At 42.6% G+C, this 22,936-nt stretch overlaps 1 protein-coding gene across 3 annotated transcripts in view; it reads left to right on the top strand.

The window, feature by feature from the left end:
* Nucleotides 1-22,936, top strand: part of abcc4 (ATP-binding cassette, sub-family C (CFTR/MRP), member 4) — a 472,542-nt gene that overhangs the window by 187,681 nt on the left and 261,925 nt on the right. For 2 of the 3 annotated variants that reach the window (XM_060825960.1, XM_060825959.1), the window contains exon 15: nucleotides 9,886-10,092. The exons of the other annotated variant lie outside the window; for it this stretch is intronic. In XM_060825960.1, the coding sequence (XP_060681943.1) occupies nucleotides 9,886-10,092 (207 nt within the window). The remainder of the gene's footprint in view (nucleotides 1-9,885; nucleotides 10,093-22,936) is intronic. 3 annotated transcript variants of the gene reach the window in all.

Here is a 22,936-nt window from a genome sequence, read left to right as displayed (position 1 = left end):
GTGTTCTTTATCCAACAGTTGTGTCTCCTGTAGGAGAGCTATATTAACTCTTTCTTTCTTGAGATTTGATAATATTTTCTTCCTTTTCACTGGCAAATTACTCCCCTTGACATTCCAGGTGCACCACTTAACCGACTGATCAACCATAATCGTCCAGGCAAATCCGAGACCCCTCGAGAGGGGAAACCTTATCCAGAACATCTCGAGCATAGAGCATATAAAATTCACAAAAATAAAGGCTCTCTAATACACTCACAACAGTATAATAAAAAAAAATTCTAAATAATGAAAAAAACGTATTTAAATGGAGATTTTCCCCCTTGTTCCCAGGGGGTATCACTTCCTTTCCAAACGTTCATCGCATCCTTTCCCAACCAGTGCCCCATCCTTGACCCAGGCGCTCCTCAATAGGATGAGGAGAATTCACATATACTACAGAGCTAGAGTTAACAGTGAGCACCCTAACCCCCACCCACACCAACACCTGGATATATTTGGTAATATTAATACCATGTATAAACATATATAACTATAAAATTACATCCTCAACAAGTAATAATTAAGTATAATAATAAAAAATAATAAGGGAAAGCAACCCCGCTCCTCGAGACAGAGGTAAAATAAAATAAGGTAACCACCTCCTCCCACCAACATTAACTAGACTCTTTGCTTTTATATATATATATATATATATAGAGAGAGAATAATTTTTAAAAACCAAGGTGGGGGGAAAATTGTTAAGTAGAGAACAAATAACTAAATCCCTCTGCCCACCCCTCCAAGATAATATTAAACAGTAAGGTTAAAAAAAAAAGAAAAGGGGGGGATATAAACCGGAGTTGGGGGAAGGCAAACCAACATCCATTATCTCTTACAATTTATCGAAGAGTCCAAAAATTCCTTAGCCTTTTCCAGCGATCCGAAGTTATACACGGATCCTTCATGGTTAAAGCGTAGCGTCACTGGGTACTGTAAGGAGTACTGAATATTTAAGTCCCTTAAACACTTCTTTGCCTTATCGAATGCCTTCCTCTTTCGGACCAGAGCTGGGAAAAAGTCCTGGAATAACATGATCTTGGATTGGTTCTGTTCGCCGAGCTGGGAATTTGTGTTGCAAACGTTTCATCCCCTGTCTAGATGACATCCTCAGTGCTTGGGAGCCTCCTGTGAAGTGCTTCTGTGATGTTTCCTCTGGCATTTATATTGATTTGTCTCTGCCGCTTCCGGTTGTCAGTTCCAGCTGTTAGCTGCAGTGGCCGGTATATTGGGTCCAGGTCAATGTGTTTGTTGATAGAATCTGTGGATGAGTGCCATGCCTCTAGGAATTCTCTGGCTGTTCTCTATTTGGCTTGTCCTATAATAGTAGTGTTGTCCCAGTCGAATTCATGTTGCTTGTCATCTGCGTGTGTGGCTACTAAAGGATAGCTGGTTGTGTTGTTTCATGGCTAGTTAGTGTTCATGGATGCAGATCGTTAGCTGTCTTCCTGTTTGTCCTATGTAGTGTTTTGTGAAGTCCTTGCATGGGATTTTGTACACTACATTGCTTTTGCTCATGCTGGGTATCGGGTCCTTCGTTCTTGTGAGTTGTTGTCTGAGAGTGGCTGTTGGTTTGTGTGCTGTTATGAGTCCTAGTAGTCGCAGTAGTCTGGCTGTCAGTTTGGAAATGCTCCTGATGTATGGTAGTGTGGCTAGTCCTTTGGGTTGCGGCATGTCCTCGTTCCGTTGTCTTTCCCTTAGGCATCTGTTGATGAAATTGCACGGGTATCCGTTTTTGGTGAATACATTGTATAGGTGTTCTTCTTCCTCTTTTTGCAGTTCTGGTGTGCTGCAGTGTGTTATGGCCCTTTTGAATAGTGTATTGATGCAACTTCTTTTGTGTGTGTTGGGGTGGTTACTTTCATAGTTCAGCACTTGGTCTGTGTGTGTGGTTTCCTGTATACCTTTGTGCTGAATTCTGACAAAGGCAGAATGACGGTCATCCTGGACAAAGCAGAGTACATCCAAAAAGCACAACTACTTGCAGATACCAACACCTACCAAAAGAGGGAGTTTGACCCCACCGCACAGCTCACCAATAGGATAAACAACACACTGAGGAACCTACAAAAAAACGGACAGATAACCAGGTTTGACCTACAGAGAATGAAACCTGAAAGCAACAGCACTCCCAGATTCTATGAACTACCTAAAGTGCACAAACCAAACATCCCACTCAGACCCATAGTATCACTACCAGGGACACCATCACACAAACTGGCTAAAGAACTAGAGCACAAACTGAAACACCTGATCAGCGGATCCAGACACTCTATACAATCAACACAGGAATTCTTGGACATCACCAGAAATATACACATAGACAAGGAAGAAACCATGGTCTCATTCGATGGAACGGCACTGTTCACCTCTATCGACAAAACCCTAGCCAGAGAAACAATAGCCAACCTGCTGGACATACAGAACAGACAACAGGACGTTGAACTATCAACAAAGACGACATACTCAAACTACTGGACCTGCGCCTCACAACACACTTCACATTCAACAACCAGATATACGAACAAATCAACGGAACGCCCATGGGCTCACCCATCTCTTGACTCATAACAGTAATGCAAAGGTTAGAACAAACAGTCTTACCATAAATTCAACCCAAACTCTGGGTCAGATATGTGGATGACACCTTTGTAATCATTAAAAACACAGAAATAGAGAACACACACCGGATCATCAACGCCACACTCACAGGAATCTGATTCACGAGAGAGGAAGAAAAGGACAACCACCTCCCATTCCTAGATGTGATGGTACAGAGAACACTGAACGGAGAATTCACCATAAAGGTATACAGGAAAGCCACACACACAGAACAAGTCCTGAACTATGAAAGCAACCACCCCAACACACACAAAAGAAGTTGCATCAAGACACTATTCAAAAGGGCCACAACACACTGCAGCACACCAGCACTGCAAAAAGAGGAAGAAGAACACCTATACAATGTATTCGCCAAAAACGGATACCCGCGCAATTTCATCAACAGATACCTAAGGGAAAGACAATGGATCGAGGACATGCCGCAACCCAAAGGACTAGCCACAATACCATACATCAGGAGCATTTCCGAACTGACAGCCAGATTACTGCAACCACTAGGACTCATAACAGCATACAAACCAACAGCCACTCTCAGACAACAACTCACAAGAACGAAGGACCCGATATCCGGCATGAGCAAAACAAATGTAGTGTACAAAATCCCATGCAAGGACTTCACAAAACACTACATAGGACAAACAGGAAGACAGCTAACGATCCGCATCCATGAACACCAACTAGCCACGAAACGACACGACCAGCTATCCTTAGTAGCCACACACGCAGATGACAAGCAACATGAATTTGACTGGGACAACGCTACTATTATAGGGCAGGCCAAACAGCGAACAGCCAGGGAATTCCTAGAGGCATGGCACTCATCCACAGATTCTATCAACAAACACATCGACCTGGACCCAATATACCGGCCACTGCAGCTAACAGCTGGAACTGACAACCGGAAGCAGCAGAGACAAATCACTATAAGTGCTGGAGGAAACATCACAGAAGTTTTTCACAAGAGGCTTCCAAGCACTGAGGATGTCACCTAGACAGGGGACAAAAAGTTTGCAACACAAATTCCCAGCTTGGCAAACAGAACCACAACAACGAGCACTGGAGCTACAAATCTTCTCCCAAAATTTGATGATCTTGGATCCTTTATAGCTCATGGCTTGGGAATCTTTTCCAATATTTCTAGAGGCTTCTAAGAGTATCTGCCTCTCCTTATAGCTCTACAGTCGGAACAGGACCGGAAGGGAGGCGCTGGTTCGTATTGCAACCCGGTAGGCCCATTCTTCCCATACCTGGCCTGACCCAGCCTCCAGATTTAAAAGTTGTGGAAGCCACCATCCAAGGAATGCTGTAACCTGGCCTTCCTCTTCCCGTTTGGGAAGGTCCAGCAAATGAATATTTTTTCGATGACCTCGATTATTGAGGTCATCAATGTGATTCTCTAATTCGCTGTTCGAGAGTCCGGACCCGATCCACGGCCGATTGCGCTGTAGTTTCAGAGGTTGTGGTGTTTAGCTCCGCCCCTCTGACTCGGCGCTTGATTTCCTTAATGTCTCGGTCGTGCTTTTGCAGCACGGCCGAGAGTGAGTCCCATCGGCTTCAGGACTCTTCAATAAAAGCGTTGATCTTCGCATCCAGGTTGGGGATGATTTCCACGAGGCTCGCCACTGTAGGTAAGTCCCCTGGGGCGGCTGCAGATGCCTCTGCTGCAGCTAGAGAGGGTGGGGGAGGGGTTCCTGCTTGCTGAGAGCTGCGGGCTCCCTTCCCTTTAGTCATTTTTACTGAAGATTAGATTGTTTAAATTTAATACTTAGCAACTAATTAAATTAAACAGCTATTTTAAATGATTTGGTGAGTGTGGTGGGGGTGAGTGACCCACTTTGTCCAAGTCTTGGGAGGAGCACTGTAGACCCAGACTGGCTGGGCCGCTGCCATCGTGGATCCGCCCCGACATCAAATTTAAAAGCACAAATCTGTGACTCACCGCTCCCGGCAGGCCCCTGGTGCAAGCTCCCGCCCTTTGAGTCGCTGCTGCCGCTGAAAAACAGTAAGACATTATTTGATTGCAGTCTTGCCAGGCGATCTTTGATTCTGATCAGAACAGATCCATGCTTGCCTGTGGGAAGCATGCCATGTAATTATTTTTCCTTTAGGTTGTTCATTCTCCTTTTCCATAACTAACCTTAATAGTAGAATCACTACCCTCTACTGACACATGAGCCAGATATTTGCTTGCAGACTCGGAGAATCAGAACATTTCCCAGCTCTGCATATCTGGTACTAGACTTTGGGATTTCACTCCAGAGTGGCAGGGTTCTCTGGGTGTTGGGCCAGGTAACCTGGAATGAGTGTAGAGGCGGATGTGTGGAGTTGGGCTGGGTAAACGGCTGTCATGGCACTGGAGAACTTCAGTTTTACAAAAGCAATAAAATATAAAACAGCCCACACTCTCTCCACGCCCTGTCCATGCCAGTCATACCATCTCATGCTCCCACTCCCATCCTCACTCCCATTGCTCCTTATGTTCTCCATGACAGCTGTTACTGTCACCTGCTGTATAGCTTCTGGCACCCTCCAAGCCAACCTCTGCTGTCCTGTCCACATTCACGACCTTTTGTAATCCGGGCATTAAATCCCTTCATAACTCACTAGCCTTTGCTCTAAAGCTGACTATACCAATGCATTCAGCCATGATTTGGAGATGACGGTGTTGGACTGGGATGTACAAAGTTAAAAATCACACAACGAGGAGAAAGTGAGGTCTGCAGATGCTGGAGATTAGAGCTGAAAATGTGTTGCTGGAAAAGCGCAGCAGGTCAGGCAGCATCCAAGGAACAGGAAATTCTTCAGGGCTTATGCCCGAAACGTCGAATTTCCTGTTCCTTGGATGCTGCCTGACCTGCGCTTTTCCAGTAATACATTTTCAGCAAAAAATCACACAACACCAGGTTATAGTCCAACAGGTTTAATTGGAAGCACTGTAGCTTTCGGAACGACGCTCCTTCATTAGGTGATAGTAGAGGGCTCGATCGTAACACAGAATTTATGGCAAAAATTTGCAGTGTGATGTAACTGAAATTATACATTGAAAAATTGATTGTCTGTTAAGCCTTTCATCTGTTAGAGTACAGTGATAGTTTCACTTCTTTCATGTGTAAATCACAAAACCCTTTTTTTTAAAGTTGCATTCTCGGGTTAGCTGCTCACAATGGTGATAGCTCGACAATATGTTGAAGGTGTTAGCCCCCTGTAATCTGTCTATGACCTGATGTTTAGATTGATTCTAATCTAAAAAGTGAGATAACAGAGTTTTACATAAATTCATGCAGTTTTTGAGCTCAGAGTTCTACATGAATGCATTCAGCAATCACCACAGACTTAGCGCAGAACCTCTCTCAAGTATCCAAAGCAGAGTTTAGTTTTAAAAGCACTCATTCATTGAAACTCATTCACTGTAATTACTTATATTCAACTGCATAATCCCCTGTAATAAAGAACATTTCACTCAGGCACTAAATCCATAAGAACATAAGACATTCACCCTCTCAAACCTGCTCCACTATTCATGATTGATCTAATTGTAACCTCAACTCTGTTTCAATCCACCCTGATTCCCGTTAAACTCTTGTTTAATAGTGCTCAACCTACCTGTGCCTTATAATCTCTGCTTCCATCATTTTCTTGGGAAAGTGTTCCAAAGTCTCATGATCCTCTAAGATATAAAATAAAATTAACATCAGTTTTAAAATATGCAACTCCTGATTTTTTTAAGCAATAACTACTAGTTCTAGGTTGTTCCATAAGAGGAAACGTCACCTTAACCTCTATCCTGTCAAGACCCTCTCGGATTTTGTGTGTTACTGTCAGTGTAGGGCAGCACGGTGGCTGCCTCTCAGTGCCAGGGACCCGGTTTGACTCTAGCCTCGGGCGACTGTATGGAATTTGCATATTCTCCCTGTGCCTGTGTGGGTTTTCTCTGGGTGCTTTGGTTTCCTCCCACTGTCGAAAAATGTGCAAGTTAGGTGATTTTCCTGATGAAGGGCTTATGCTCGAAACGTCGAATTCCCTATTCCTGAGATGCTGCCTAACCTGCTGTGCTTTAACCAGCAACACATTTTCAGCTGTGATCTCCAGCATCTGCAGACCTCATTTTTTACTCAAAGTTAGGTGAATTGGCCATGCTAAATTGCCCGTAGTGTTCAGGGATGTGCAGGTTAGGTGCATTAGTAAGGAATAAATGTAGAGTAATGGGAGAATGGGTCTGGGTGGGTGACTCTTCAGGGGTTGGTGTGGACTTGTTGAGCTGGAGGATCTGTTTCCACACTCTAGGGCTTCTATGATTCTATCTATCAATTCTTATACAACTAAATTCCAGTGGATATAAACTTAGCCTGTGCAACCATTTCTCTTAAGTCAACCCATCCATTTCAGGTTATAATCGATTAAACCTTCTCTGAACTGCTTCCAATGCATTACCTCCTTCCTTAAATAAGCTGATCAATGCTGTGCACAGTACTCCAGAGGCAGACTCACTGGTGCCCTGTAGAACTGAAGCAGAAGATGAGGTGGTGTTCTTCCAACTTGCGTTAAGTCTCACTGCAACAGACCTGAGGGAGAAATGTTGGCCAGGGAACATGCGGGAGTGTCGATGAGGCAGGCAGCTGGGAGCTCGGGATCATTTTTATGGATAGAATATCAGTGTTCCACAAAGCAATCACCTACCTTGCAATTTAATCTCCCCAATGTAGCGTAATTAGCTCACTTAATAAGTTTACAGTTTCAAATAGTTCTCAATTAAGCTGCTGTTTAACTGGAAATTTTGATGGGAGCACGGTGGCACAGTGGTTAGCACTGCTGCCTCACAGCGCCAGGGACCTGGGTTCAATTCCCGCCTCAGGCGACTGACTGTGTGGAGTTTGCACATTCTCCCCGTGTCTGCGTGGGTTTCCTCCGGGTGCTCCGGTTTCCTCCCACAGCACCAAAGATGTGCGGGTCAGGTGAATTGGCCGTGCTAAATTGCCTGTAGTGTTAGGTAAGGGGTATATGTAGGGGTATGGGTGGGTTGCGCTTCGGCAGGTCGGTGTGGACTTGTTGGGCCGAAGGGCCTGTTTCCACACTGTAAGTCTAATCTAATCTAACCATAAGCCTAACAATTACAACATTTCAACTGTGAATCTCTACTTCATGCCAACTACAAATTGAATCAAGTTGCGAAATGGCAAGCTGGCTACAGTGATAATGGGATCACCTGATGAAGGAGTGTTGCTCCGAAAGCTAGTGTGCTTCCAATTAAACCTGTTGGACTATAACCTGGTGTTGTGTGATTTTTACCGTGAAAATGGAAGACTGTGAAAACAGTACTGGATTCAACTATAGTTGTTTAATTTCTGGTCTGAGGTTCATGTGTGCAGTCCTTTCTTAGTTTATCCATAAAACATTCCCCATGCAATGGTGAAAGCAGAGTACAGAAGGCCTGAGCATTTGTGGTCTTTTACAACGTGTGTATTGTTTGTAACTCATTTCAGCAAAATCAAGTGTAAGTCACTGTTAAATGAAAAAGCTCTGATGTATATTGTGTTAGCTTTTCTTCCCTCATTTATGAAACAATCTTCTTAGTTGACACACTATAAGGATTCGAGAGTGTGGTGCTGGAAAAGCACAGCAGGTCAGGCAGCATCTGAGGAACAGAATGAGGATATAAGGCTTCAATGAGTACATCTGAACCATGCTATTTACAAATTGCTCAGCCTGTCATCTACACCATCATGAAATCCAGAGCTCAAGCTGCTGTAGCTGTTGCATGTAGAATCCGAGTCCCATCGGGGCCACACTAACCTGCTGAAGAGCGTTCCGCTCAGACCCATCTCCCTATTCCCACCAAGCATTTTTTAGTATTAACATCCACTGTTAGTTTTACCAGTGAAGATGGGGGAGGTAATACTTTTGCCTTTGATAGTTTGTGTGATGAACTGCAACATATAATTTAGAATACAAGACATAATCCAAAGAATTAATTAGTATTTAATGAAGATCTGGATCCACAACTAAATCCTGTAAATACTTAAAGGATCAATTTCAGATTGGTATATAGGGTGATTTTTTTTTCAAGTAATGTGGGATGTTTTATTTAGAATATTGTTGATTTTCTTAGAATATTTTGTATTATCTCAGTTTGTATGCTGCAATTTGTCACAGCTGTTTAAATATGAACAAAATTTTCAGAGGAGGTTGTTAAATGCAGACTTGCCTTAAGCCACTTCAATGAGATGGCATCAATCAGTGATTCCCTACAGTGCAGAGGGAAATGATTCAGCCCATTGGGTTTGCATTGACCCTCCAAAAAGCATCCCATCCAGACCCTATAACCCTACGTTTACCATGGCTAATCTACCTAGCTTGAAGATCCCTGGACACCACAGGTAATTTAGCATGACCAGTGCCCCTAACCTGCACATCTTTGGACTGTAGGGTGAAACCCGAATACCTGGTGGAAACCCTTGTACATACAGGGAGAACATGCAAATACAGACAGTCATCCAAGGTTGGAATCAAACCAGGATTCCTGGCACTATGAGGCAGCAGTGCTAACTACTGTACCACTGTACTACCCAGTAATCTTTAAAAAAAATCTTGTTTTAATTTTTATAGTTACAGATCAAAAACCAGGCAGAGAAAATCCTCAGGGAAGAGCTGCATATTGTAATAAAGTTGAGTTAGCACAACGTGGTGGAAGTATGCATTCTATTGACTGCTCTCTTTATTTATTTAAATTGAACCTGCTCTGGCCAATGTAGTGACGGTTCTGACATACCTCTTCTCAGCTCACTACCCCTCAAAATAGTGAATGAAGAAATTCATCGCTGAACAAAGCAAAATATTGCAGGAGCTGGAAATCTGAAATAAAAACACAAAATTCTAGAGAAACTCAGCAAGTCAGGCAGCATCTGCGGAGAGAGAAAAAGAGTTAATGTTTCAAGTCCAATATGACTCTTCTTCAAAATTTTCTGCAGCTTTTCTGTTTTTATCAGACATTAATGACTGACAGATTGTAGGAACCTATGCTCACATTCCCAATCTAGACATGGTTTTGTTCTACGGAATAGCAGATATTTTCTCACTGGGAAATCATTCTAATTTCAAAGAATATTTTTAACTATGTTGCACACTAGAAACAAAAGGTGTGAAATCACACTGCACTTTATCTGAGTAAAGTATAATTTATTCAGTAGTTGGCTATTGTGTGATTAAATAACTTCTTGAAATTAATTTCAGGGCCAGATGGTTGTTAAAGGAAATTTCAAGCAGCTTTTAAATTCTGGAATTGATTTTTCCTGTCTGCTAAAACAAGATGAAGAGGATGAACAGACAGACTCCCATACTGCCACAAAAATAACTAAGGAACGTACACTTTCACAAACCTCCAATTTGTCTTTGAGTTCCTCAACACAATCTCACAAAGAAGGTTTATTTGAGCCACTGGTAAGTTAAACATGAATGAACATCGATAGCCTAATGACAATAAGTTGACTCGGAGTCTAAAAATACAAAGATCTTGTTTTCTGGAGCTCAGCTATGTTCAGCATAGAACAGGTGTCATCAATTACTAAACTAATTTTTGGAGTGGCAAGTTGTCTTTTGAGGAAAGATTGGAAAAGTTAGATGTTTATCCGTTGGAGTTTAGAAAAGTAAGAAGTGACTTGATTAAAAGATATAAAAGCTTAAAACATCTTGATAGCAGATAGATATGAAGTGATGATTCCTCTTGTAGGAGAATCTAAAATTTTAGACCACTTTAAAAAGTAGATGTTGCCTAATTTAAATCATGAAAAGGCAATTTTTTTTGTTGTCTTTTGAGGAAGAGAGTTTTGAAATATTTTTAATTCAGAAGCAGATAGGTGTTTGACAAACAAGGCAGTTAAAAGTTATCAGAGGTAGGCAGGAATGTGGAGTTACTAGAGCAGCAACAAATGGTGAAGCAGGCCTACTCTTATTCATGTACAAATTGGATGAAAAGCAAAACTTTAGTAGAAATAAACAGTCCATTTTATATATACTGTGTATATTTAGATGAAAAATGAGTCTTAATACATAGGTGGCTACTTCACTCAGAATCATCAGTTAAATAATCAACTTCTATAAAACTTTGCAGCTGAAATCACCAGGTATGGCATTAGAATGTAGTACGTAAGTAGACTCAAATGGATTGTTCTAACTTCAGGATTCAGGTTTGATTCTAGCCATGGTTGACAATCTGTAGAGTTTACATGTTCTCTCAGTGCCTGCATGGGCTTCTCCTGGGTGCTCTGGTTTATTCCCACAGTCCAAAGGTGTGCAGATTAGGTGAATCGATCATGCCAAATTGCCCCCTAATGTCCAGAGGTATGCAGGTTAGGTGGATGCTGTTTGGAGGGCTGGTGCAGACTCAATGTGCTAAGTAGCCTCTTTACACATTGTGGAGATTCGTTGATTCTCGGACTCAGAAATTTGAATTTTGCTCACTTACTTCCGGAGCATATGTTGCCTCAAGAACAATTAATTTGTGATACTGTAGAGCTAGTGAAACTTTCTGACTCTGTTGTGCACTCCCATTTTGAGCTTCTTTGCTAGATCGAATGGAGTGCAATGTAATGAAAGAGTGATTAGATGATGAACTGGTGCCTGGGATGGTTATCAGCAATATTGCCATCACAGTGTTCTAGCAATTGGTCATCTCTCACCATCTGTTCTTTATTACAGTCACCTTTGTCATTCTCATCATCTTGCTCATCCTTCATGCTGTAATCCCCTGTTTGTACTCTTGGCCATCACCTCACTTGCCTCATCCTTGCATTTGCCATTCCTCCTTGCATTTATTAGCTGTTGCCTTGCTGTAGCTTCTGCTGTGATGCATATTTACCTGCAGAAGACACTGCCGGTCAGGCAGCATCCAAGGAGCAGGAGAGTCGATGTTTCGAGCATGAGCTCTTCATCAGGAATAATGGGGGTTGAAAAATAAATGGTAGTGGGTGGTGGGGGATTTATTGGGCTGGGGATAAGGTTGCTGGGAATGTGATAAGTATAAGAAAGTGGGGATGATGAAGATAGGTCAGAAAGGAGGGTGGAGCGGATAGGTGGGAAGGAAGATGGACAAGTAGGACAGTTTAGGAGGGCAGTGCTGAGTTAGAAGGTTGGATCTGGGATAAGGTGGGGGGACAGCTGATGAGGAAACTGGTGCAATCGACATTGATCCCGTGTTATTGGAGTGTCCCAAGGCGGAAAATGGGGCGTTTTTCCTCCAGGCATCAGGTGGCTAGAGTTAAGCAATGGAGAAGATCCAGGACTTGCACGTCCTTGGTGAAGTGGGAGGGGGAGTTTAAAGTGTTTGGACACAGGCCGGTGGACTTGAAATGTCAACTCTCCTGTTTCTTGGTTGCTGCCTGACCTGCTGTGCTCTGTGCTTTTCCAGCTCCACACTTTTCGACTCTGATTTTCAACATCTGCTGTCCTCACTTTCTCCTGTTTTAAATAAACGCAAAGATATGATGACAACAACTTATGCAAGGAGAAAGCTGTATACTAGAAATACAAAAAAGCTTATGGTAATGTAGTTCCTAACATTCGTCTAAGTGAAAGGCTTAGAGAACTATTGATTTACCTTTCCCAGAGCTGTACCCCCTCCCCCCCCAAAAAAGTGTAAAGAAGAAGGTTGTTCTTTAACAATACCTGCCATTGTCAGCCAATTATCCTTTATCCAAAACCATCTTTGGATGGGGTAGGAGACAAGGAAGTATGTCACTCTCTGTGACTTGAATGTCACCTCGGTGACTGCTGATGGAACACTACTTCTCCAGCCTAGAAGATGCAATTTCTCAATCATAGTTTATCCACGAAGATCAGCTGCCGAGAAACTTGCTCACCTCGTTCTATGATCACACACGCAAACATAAGTTTACTATAGGATTGAGTCAAGGCCAAAACATTGTACAATTTCAAGGGGGTGTTGGGGCTAAGAGTAACAACGGATATCGACAGAGTTGGACAGTTAGTCGTGATCATAATGAATGGAGACAAAAAAAGTGCAGATGCTGGAATCCAGAGGAGACAGGCAGGAGGCTGGAAGGACAAAGCAAGCCAGCGAGCAGCGTGAAGACGTGTTACACCCAAAACAATGATCATACTGAATAGCAGAGCAGGCTCAAAGTGGCAAATGGCTTACACCTCCTATTTTTTATGCTTCTCTAGTTACAACAAAAAAAATGTTGTTTAACCCATCATGTGAATGCCTCTGAATTCTTTGCCCTGCCTAGGCTATCTTTAATCTTTCTATACTTTGCCTCCTGCTTCTCCCTATACGCTCAGTAAATTGACCTTGTCCACAAGACACCCCCACCTACTACTTGATCAAATTTGCATTAAACTACTGACCACCGAACTTCACCTTCTCCATGTTAGCGAATGTTGTTATCAATTCTTTTATTCAATTTCGGTACCTCTTTCTCCTTTAAAGCTTCCATTATCCCCGTCTTAAAAAGATGACTGTTGACCAAACCTTCCTTGCTAAATTACCATCCTCTCTCTAATCTCCGACAAAGACTTTGAATGTGTTGCATTCCATCTTGATTTCCTCCTTTCCCAGCATTCCTTGTTTGATCCTTCCAATCAGGCTTCTGATCTCTATGAAGAATATAGAGAACAAAAAAGCATTGATTTAGAGTAATTTTTCAAGGAAGCAAACTTGATTTGAGAAAAGAACATTTTGGCACTGCTTTCTCCTGGTGGAGGCACTGTCAATATAGACATGCAAGACAGTGTTCAATAATTATTTTAATCAAAGCAATATTCAAAGTTATGAGGGGAGGGCAGGGAAATGACACAAAATAATGATGTTCAACTACAAATATCAAAGCCGCAAATAACGTTATGTGTGATAATGACAATGAGATGACCCCACCTCCCCAAGTCCCAATCTCCTCCATCCTCCTTGACTGTCCACAGTCTTTGATATATTTCACTGCACCATAAAATAATTTTGGTGTATAAAGTAATTAAGCAAAGGAGGGTAAGAGAACTACTGTTAGCATAAGGAAAGTAAGTTAGTCCTTGCATAAGCATACCTTTTTTTTAGCAAGTAACTAAGGGGCTTACAGAAAGTCAGGAAGCTTCAGTTGTCACTGGTAACCATATGTTCGGAAGTATATCTAGCTGCAGGTACTAGCTAGCCACACTTTGGAGCTGGAGCTACCCACGTCCTGGATAGCATGTTCAATAAGGCGGTCACACTGCATGTAAAGGCTGAATAAGCAAAAAGAGTACAGGTGACCACCAGGCACAGTAGAAAAGCGCAGATAGTGCCCTGTGCCCATCCCCTTTTTTTTAGCAAATATATCCTTAAAGGGCAATATTTGTACAGGAGAAAGAAATGGGAGCCAAGTTCTTGGCATTTGAGTGGATCTATTGCAGAAGAAAGGAGGAAGAATAACAGCAGAGCTACATTGACAGGAGATTCAATTGTATGGGCAACAAGCAGATGTTTCTGCAGCCACAAGAGATTTCAGGATGGTTTATTGCCTCACTGGTGCCAGGTTCAAGGATTTCACTGAATAACTACGTGATGTTCTGAAAGAGGAAGGCAGCCAAACTGATAGTGGTACAGATTGGAGCCACAGACTTGGTAGAAAAAGCAACAAAGGCCTGTAAGCAGAAGTTAGGAAGTTAAGAGTTGGATTAAAAAGAAGGGCCTAAGTAATAATTTCTGGGTTACTGCTGGTGCCATGTGCGAGTAAGTTTAGGAGTAGATTACATCCACTCATTTATCTGGACTAAAGATAGTGCAGGAAGGAGGGGTTTAGATTTCTGGGATATTCAGACTGTTCTGGGGGGACGTGGGGCTGTGCAAAGCAGACAGATTGCACCTGAATTGCATTCTTATGGGAAGGTTTACTCATGCTGTTGGGCAGGGTTTAAACTAACCTGGTGAGGGGCAGGGATCCAAGGAGAAGATTCAGCAGGTGGGGGAGCATGGCCAACATTAGAAGTGACAGCAAGTGAGTCAAAAACAATACATGTTATGAGTGATTCAAGGACAATGCAAATTGTAGGCCAATTAAGGCCTAAGGAAGATTTGCAAGGTTTGATGATATTTGTTTTAATGAAAGGAATGTGACAAAAAAGAGGGCGTGCAGGGAGAAGCATCAGGCATACTTAAAAAAATAAAATCAGGCATCAAGATGGTGAAGCTACAAACAGAACTACTTGCATGCCAAATGGCCTAAACAGCAAGTGATAGTCAGAGCTAAGCAATCCCACAACTAACGGATCAGATCTAAGCTCTGCAGTCCTTCCACAACCAGTCGTGAATGGTGGTGGACAGCTAAACAAATCACTGGAGACGGAGGCTCTACAAATATCTCTCTCCTCAGTTATGAAGTAGCCCAGCACATCAGTGCAAAGATAAGGTTGATGCATTCACAACAATCTTCAGACAGAAGTGCTGAGTGGATAATACATCTCTGGTTCCTCCAGTGGTCCCCAGCATCACCGATACCAGTCTCCAGCCAATTCGTAAAAAGGTCATCATCAGTGCTATCAAGCAGCACCTGCTCAGTAACAACATGCTCAGTAAAGTCCAGTTTGGGTTTCGCCAGAGTCTCTCAGCTGCTGATCTCATTACAGCCTTGGTTCAAACATGGACAAAAGAGCTGAATTCCAGAGGTGTGGTGATAGCCCTTGACATGAAGGTTGCATTTGACCAAGTATGGCAACCTGGAGCCCTGACAAAACTGGAATCAATGGGTATCAAGGGGCAAACACTCTGGTTAGAGTCATACCTGCCACAAAGGAAGATGGTTGTGGTTGTGGTTGTGGTAAGTCAGTCATCTCAGCTCCAGAACATCTCTGCAAAAGTCCCTCTGGGGAATGTCCTTCAGCTGCTTCGTCAATGACCTTCCCTCTGTCATAAGGTCAGAAGTGGGGATGTTTGCTGCTGATTGCACAGTGTTCAGCACCATTCACGGCTCCTCAGAACTGAAGCAGTTCATGCTCAAATGCAACAAGATCTGGACAAGTAACATTTGTGCCACACAAATGCCAGACAATGACTACCACCAATAAGAGACACTCTGACCACCACCCCTTGACATTCAATGGTATTACCATGACTGAACCCCCTAGGAGAAAGTGAGGACTGCAGATGCTGGATATCAGAGCTGAAAGATGTGTTGCTGGAAAAGCGCAGCAGGTCAGGCAGCATCCAAGGAGCAGGAGAATCGACGTTTTGGCCATAAGCCTGAAGAAGGGCTTATGCCTGAAATGTCGATTCTCCTGCTCCTTGGATGCTGCCTGACCTGTTGCGCTTTTCCAGCAACAGATTTTTCATCACTGAATTCCCCCACTGTAAACATCCTTGAGATTACCATTGACCAGAAACTGAACTGGACTCACCACATATAAACACAATGGCCACAAGAGCAGGTCAGAGACTAGGGATTTGAGGTGACTAACTCACCTCCTGATATCCCAAAGTCTATCCACTACCTACAAGGCACAAGTCAGGAGTGTGACGGACTACTCCCCACTTGTCTGGATGGGTGCAGCTTCAACAACACTAAAGAAGCTTAACATCATCCAGGACAAAGCAACCTGCTTGATTGGCACCACATCTACAAACATTCAATCCCTCCACTGCTGCTCAATAGCACAGTGTGTACTATCTACAAGATGCACTGCAAAAAATTCACCAAAGATCTTTAAACAGCACCTTCTAAACCCACAACCACTTCCATTTAGAAGGACAAGGGCAACAGCTACTTGAGAACACCACCACCTGCAAGTTTCCCTCTAAGCCACTCACCACCCTGACGTAAAAATATACCATCATTCTTTACAGTCGTTGGGTCAAAATCCTGGAATTCCCTCCCTACTGGCATTGTGTGTCAACCACAACAAGTGGACTGCTTTCAAGAAAGCAGCTTACCACATAGGGCAAATTCTCTCAGGCAAATAGAGATGGGCTATCAATGCTGGCCAGCAGTGATACCAAAGCCCCACAAATGAATTACAAAAAAAAGCAGATGAGTTGTGGGCACACATTAAATAGGGAAATATAATACTATTGTTGTCACTGAGTCCTAGTTGAGTGATGGGTAGGATTGTCAGGTTAATATTCTGGCAAGACAGAGAAGGAGGAAAAGAGGATGGGATGTTGCAGTATTGATCAAGGAATAAGTTACAGCAGTAAGTATGAATGACATTTATAGAATCATACAGCATAGAAACAGGCCCTTCAGCCTACCATGTCCATACCAATGAACAAACGCTAAGCCATTCTAACTCCAGTTCCTTCACTTGGTTGATAGCTGACGATGTCTTAGCATTTTAAGTGCTGGTCCAGAAGCTTCTTAAATGTAAGAGTAACCGCCTCCACCATCTTCTCAGGTAGCGGGCTCCAAATATTTATCAACTTCTGAGTAAAATAAATTTTTTTCCTCAGATCGCTAAACCACTTACTCCTCACTTTAAACTTCCACCCTCTAGTCTTAGACATACCTGCCAGGAAGAAGGTTCTCATGATCTATCCTATCTATGTCTTTCATAATTTTGTTTATCTCAATCAAATCACTCATTTACCCTCTTCTGCTCCAAGGAAAATAAACATAATTGCTCTGGGGAAAGCAAATATACCTCATAATTTAGTTGTTTCCTCCAGGCAACATCTTAATGGATATCCTCTGCACCGTCTCCAGTGCTGTCACGACCTTGCAAGAGTGTGGCAAACAGAACTGTGCACAGTATTTTCAGCTGTGTCCTAAAATAATGTTCAATGAAGTTGTTACCATACTTCCTTGCTCCTATTTTCAATGCCCTAGATAATGAAGACAAGCACCCCATCTGTCTTATTCACCACCCTATCTCCCTACGCTGATACCTTCAGGGATCTATGAATTTGTAAAATCCCTTTTCTCCTCAGTATTCCTTAGCAACTTACTAGTTATTGTGTAAATCCTTTGCTATTAGATCTCACAAAATGTAGCACATTGCAATTACAAGGATTAAATTTCATCTACCATTGCCTTGCCCAATTTACCGATGAATCATTATCAAAACGTGGCCTGAGACCATCTTCCTCACTAATTTTTGTGTTGTCTGCAACCTTAATCATTTTAATTTCTACATTCACAGAGTCGATAATGTACATAACAAACACCAAGGGCCCCAGCACCAGTTCCTGTACACTACTGGTCACAGGCTTCAGATTACAAGAACAACCCTCGTCTACCACTCTTTGCCCCCTATATTCAAGCCAATCTTTGATGCAGTTTGCGATCTTGCCTTTGGTCCCATGGGCTCTTATCTTTCAGACTGGCCTTCCATGCGGGACCTTCTCAAACGCTTTACTGAAATCCATGTGAACTTCATATCAACTTCACTATCCTCATCAATTAAATTGTTCAGGGAGGATCTCACTCTAACAAATCCATGTTGATGATCCCTGATCAATCTCTGCTGTTCCAAGTATTGATTAATTCTGTCCCTCAGATTTTCTTTCCAATAATTTCCCTACCATTGACGCCAGACTAACTTGTCTTTAATTAGCTGCTATCCTTGAGCAAAGGGACCACACTCGTTATCCTCCAGTCATCTGACACTTCATCTATAGCCAGTGAGGTATCCCATAGCAACCTTGGCTACATCTCATTAGGCCCTGGGGATTTATGAACCTTTATGCCGACTAACTGTGTATTACCACCTCCTCCTTATTGGTCTTAACGTGTTCTTGAATCTCCCTACCTCGATAGAAATGTGCAACTAAAACATTTTTCTTTAAAACTTCACCCATATCTACTGGCTCCACGTACAAGTTGCTTCTTTAGTCTCTAATAGGCCCCACTTTTTTTTTTCCCTGATAAACCTTTTTCTCTCTATACACTTGTAAAATGCCTTGGGGTTTCTTTCATCCTATATGCCAAAGATATTTCATGGTTTGTCTTTGCCCTCCTAATTTCATTCTTTAAGCATTCCCCTACATACACTAACCTCCTCAAGGGCCTTCCCTGTTTTTAATGCTGTATACATACCATGAGCTTCCTTCCTTTTCTTCATTAAACTCTCAATATCCTATGATATCCAGGGCTCCATGGACTTGCTATCCTTGCCTTTCACTCTTGGAAGAATGCACTATTCCTGAACGCTCTCCATACTACTTTCTACTTTCCTGATTTCTAAATATGGACTTACTTGCAAATAGTTGCTCCCTTCCCCAGTTTAGACATTTATCCTTATCCTTTCCATAATGAATTTGAAACTTAAGAATTTTGGTTACTATCCCTGGCTTCACTTTCTGACAATTAGGTCTAACTCTGTCTCATCTCTCTAGAACCACCCTACGTACTAGAACAAGTGCAACCTGTCCAGCTCCTGGATACCCTCTAAACATTCAAGCCTATTTAATCATTTCATACTATGGCAAAGTAGAGAGAATGAGCAAACTGACCATAGCACTATGGTACAGGCAGCCATTCAAAAGAGTTGAGAAAGAATGTAATCAGGGATAATATAGGCAGGGGAATAGCTGTAGTTCTTCGTGGCAAATGTTGACAGTCCTGAAGGTTGTGTAGTCTGCCTGGTGCCCAGATTCGGCATCTGGGCTGTAGAGAAACTTGGAGTGGAAGAGCAAAGAGCAAAGGTTTATGTAGATACCAACAATATAGAAAGAAAGAGATTCTGAAATGTCTGAGGAGGGTCCTCAAATAAGGATCAAACTTAAAAAACCAAAATAAAGAAAAATAGAGCAATTGTATTGTTAGAAGTGTGCTATATACCCCATAACACTCCAAAAGAATTAGAAATGCAGTAGGCAAATTTCAGAGAGATATAAAAGAAGCAATAGTGGGTGTGGTGTGGGGGGGTTTCAAATTCCCCAACATGAACTGGGAGACATAGTGTGAAATGTTTAGAGGGGTGGAATTTTAAAAATATATCTGAGAGTACGTAGAAAGCCTTGCAAGAGAGGGGGTAGGACTAACTTAATTTTAAATAATGAAGCTGAACAAGTAGTTGAAGTATCAATGGGTGGGATAGGTGCATTTTATGCTAACAGCGATTATAACTCCATTAAATGCAAGATTGTAATGGAAAAGGACAAGGATGGACCTGAAATCAATGTTATCAAGTGGGGGAGATGATTTTAATAAAATCGAGTATGATTTAGCCAGTGTATTAGGAATAGACACTCTCAGGTAAATCTGTGTGACATCAATGGAGTACATTCAAAAAACAAATATAGAGAGTACAGGATTAACACATTCCAAGAAAAACAAAGGGTGGTACCAAGAAACCTGTGAACCCTGAATATCAGGGGATATATAGGATTGGATGAAAAGAAAAAAGGCTATGTCAAGCACTGACAGGTCAAACAGCAGAAGCCTTACTCGAGTAAGTTTGGTGATGCACTTTGGGAAGAATAACAGAAAGGCAGAGTAATGGGTCAATGGAAAGGTTCTTGGTAATGTGGATGTGCAGAGGGATCTTGGAGTCCATGTACATAGATCCCTGAAGATTGCCACCCCAGGTAATAGTGCTGTTAAGAAGGCTTATGGTGGTTAAGAAGGTTTCATTCGTAGAGAGATTGAGTTCCGGAGCCACAATTTCATGCTACAACTACACAAAACGCTGGTGCAGCCACACTTGGAATATTGTGTACAGTTCTGGTCCCCATATTTCATGAAGGATGTGGAAGCATTGGAAAAGGTGCAGAGGGGATTTACCAGGATGTTGCCTGGTCTGGAGGGAAGGTCTTATAAGGCTGAGAGACTTGAACCTGTTCTCATTTTGACCAGAGGATTAGATATGGTAGCCAGTGAAAGTCTTTTTCCTAGGATGACGATGTTAGCGTGTACGAGGGGGCATACCTACAAATTGAGGGGTGATAGATTTAAGACAGATGTCAGAGGCAGGTCTTTATGCAGAGACTGGTAAGGGCGTGGAATGCCCTGCCTGCTAATGCAGTCAACTCAGCCATATTAGGGAGATTTAAACAATCCTTAGATAAGCACGTGGATGATTTCGGGATACTGTAGGGGACGAGCTGAGAATAGTTCACAGGTCGATGCGACATCGAGGGCCAAAGGGCCTGTTCTGCACTGTGTTGTTCTATGTATAGAGTATGCAAATGAAAGCATAAAATGGAAATAGAGCAAAAGGGGGTCATGAAAGAATAAGGACTGGTAAAATAAAGAAAAAATCCTATGTTATTTTACAGTTCCAGTAAGGATAAAAGGATAATGATGGGTGGCAGGGTGGTTAGCACTGCTGCCTCACAGCGCCAGAGACCTGGGTTCAATTCCCACCTCAGGCAACTGTCTGTGTGGAGTTTGCACATTCTTCCCGTGTCTGTGTGGGTTTCCTCCGGGTGCTCCGGTTTCCTCCCACAGTCCAAAAAAATGTGCAGGTTAGATGAATTGGCCTTGCTAAATTGATTGTAGTATTAGATGAAGTGGTAAATGTAGGGAAATGGGTCTGGGTGGGTTGCTCTTCTGAGGGTTGGTGTGGACTTGTTGGGCTGAAGGGCCTGTAGGTAATCTAAACTAAATAGTACCACAGTGGTAATTTGTGTGTGGAGTCAGAGGACATGGAAGGATTCTAAGTGAATGATTCGTACTAATGATCACAAGTGAGAGGGATGATGTGGATTTGGAAATTAGGGAGAAGGATTGTGATGTGCTTCATCTGATGAAGGGGCGACACTGTGAAAGCTTATGATTTCAAATAAAGCTGATGTCGTGTGGCTTCTGACTATCTGCTTAGAGGAGTTAACGTTGAGAGAAAGGAGGGTCTGAGCAGCCTGGCAGTCTTAAAATTACATCAGCCTCCAGCGCAGGCTGTTGAGTGAAGCAAGGGAGGAAATAGCAGGGATGTTGGGAATAATTTCCAGTTCTTCTCTAATCACAGGAGAGGTGCTAGAGAAGTGGAGAACAGTATGGTACTGTTATTCAAGACAGAAGCCAGAGATAAACCAGGAAACTACAGGCCTGTCAGTCTAACCTCTTGGTGAGGAAATTATTGGGAGTAATTCTGAGACACCAAATGAATTTGCATTTGCAGAGGCAGAAATTAATCAGGGATAGTATAGATTTGTTGAGGGGAGTCATATCCGATCGACTTGATTAAATGTTTACAGTGGTGACCAGGCATATAGTTTAGGGCAAGCATTTGATATGGTCTACTTGGATTTCAGCAAGGCTTTTGATAAAGTTCTGCATGGGAGACTATCGTGAAGGCAAGACACCATGGGATACATGGAAATTTGGCAAATTGTGAATGGAATTGTCTAGCAGGAAGCAGAGGGTGATGGCCAAGGGGTGTTATTTTGTTAGTGGGATTCAGCAGGGAACAGTGATGGGGCCCTTGCTGTTTGAGATATATATAATTGATTTAAATTTGAATATTGAAGAGTTGATCAGCAAGTTCACAGGTGATATGAAAATTGTTGGGATGGTAAATAGTGAGTCTTGGATTACACGAGGATATTGACTGCTGGTCAGCTGGGCTAATCAGTGATAAATGGAATTCAAGTTGGGTAAATGTGGGGTGATGCACTTGGGCACGGCTAAAAGGTAACTGAATACATGACGTATGGTAGAACCCTAGGAAACACCAAGTGTTAGAGGATCTTTGTGTGCATGTACACTGTCTCTTCAGGTAGACAAAATAGTTAAGGCAGATTAATCAAGGGGGAGAGTTTAAGAGCTGAGTGGTTTAAAACATTGATTAGTGCACAGTTCTGGAATCCGCATTAAAGGAAAGATTGTACTGGAAAGGATGCAGAGGAAGTTTACCAGGATGTCACCTGGGCTGAAGAGTTCTAGTTATGAAGATAGATTGGATAGAATCCCTAGGTGCAGAACGTGACCCATCGAATCTGCACCTACCTTCCAAAGAGCACCCTACCCAGACGCAGACCTCTACCCTATCTGTGTAACCCACATTCTAGCGTAGCTAATCTACCTACCTACACATCTTTGTACTGTGGGAGGAAACCGGAGTGTCCAGTGGAAGCTCAAACAGACATTGGGAGAACATGCAAACTCCACACAGGCAAGTTGCCAATGCTGGAATCAAACCCAAGCCCCTGGCGCTGTGAGCCAGTTGTGCCAACCATTGAACCACCATGCCACCCCTTAGACATGGGTTGCTCTCCTTAGAGGAGAGGAAATTAAGAAAGGACATGATTGAGTTATATAAAATTGGAAGGGGCGCAGATAGGGTGTACAAGAAGAAACATTTCCCTTTGGTGGAGGAATCAATGACAAAGGTATGGATTTCAGGAGAAGAGGTTTAGAAGGGGTGC

Source organism: Hemiscyllium ocellatum, chromosome 6 (assembly GCF_020745735.1).
Source record: "Hemiscyllium ocellatum isolate sHemOce1 chromosome 6, sHemOce1.pat.X.cur, whole genome shotgun sequence".
NCBI classification, from domain to species: Eukaryota; Metazoa; Chordata; class Chondrichthyes; order Orectolobiformes; family Hemiscylliidae; genus Hemiscyllium; species Hemiscyllium ocellatum.
Note: the sequence above shows the minus strand (reverse complement) of the source record. Positions and strands in the feature narration are given on the sequence as shown.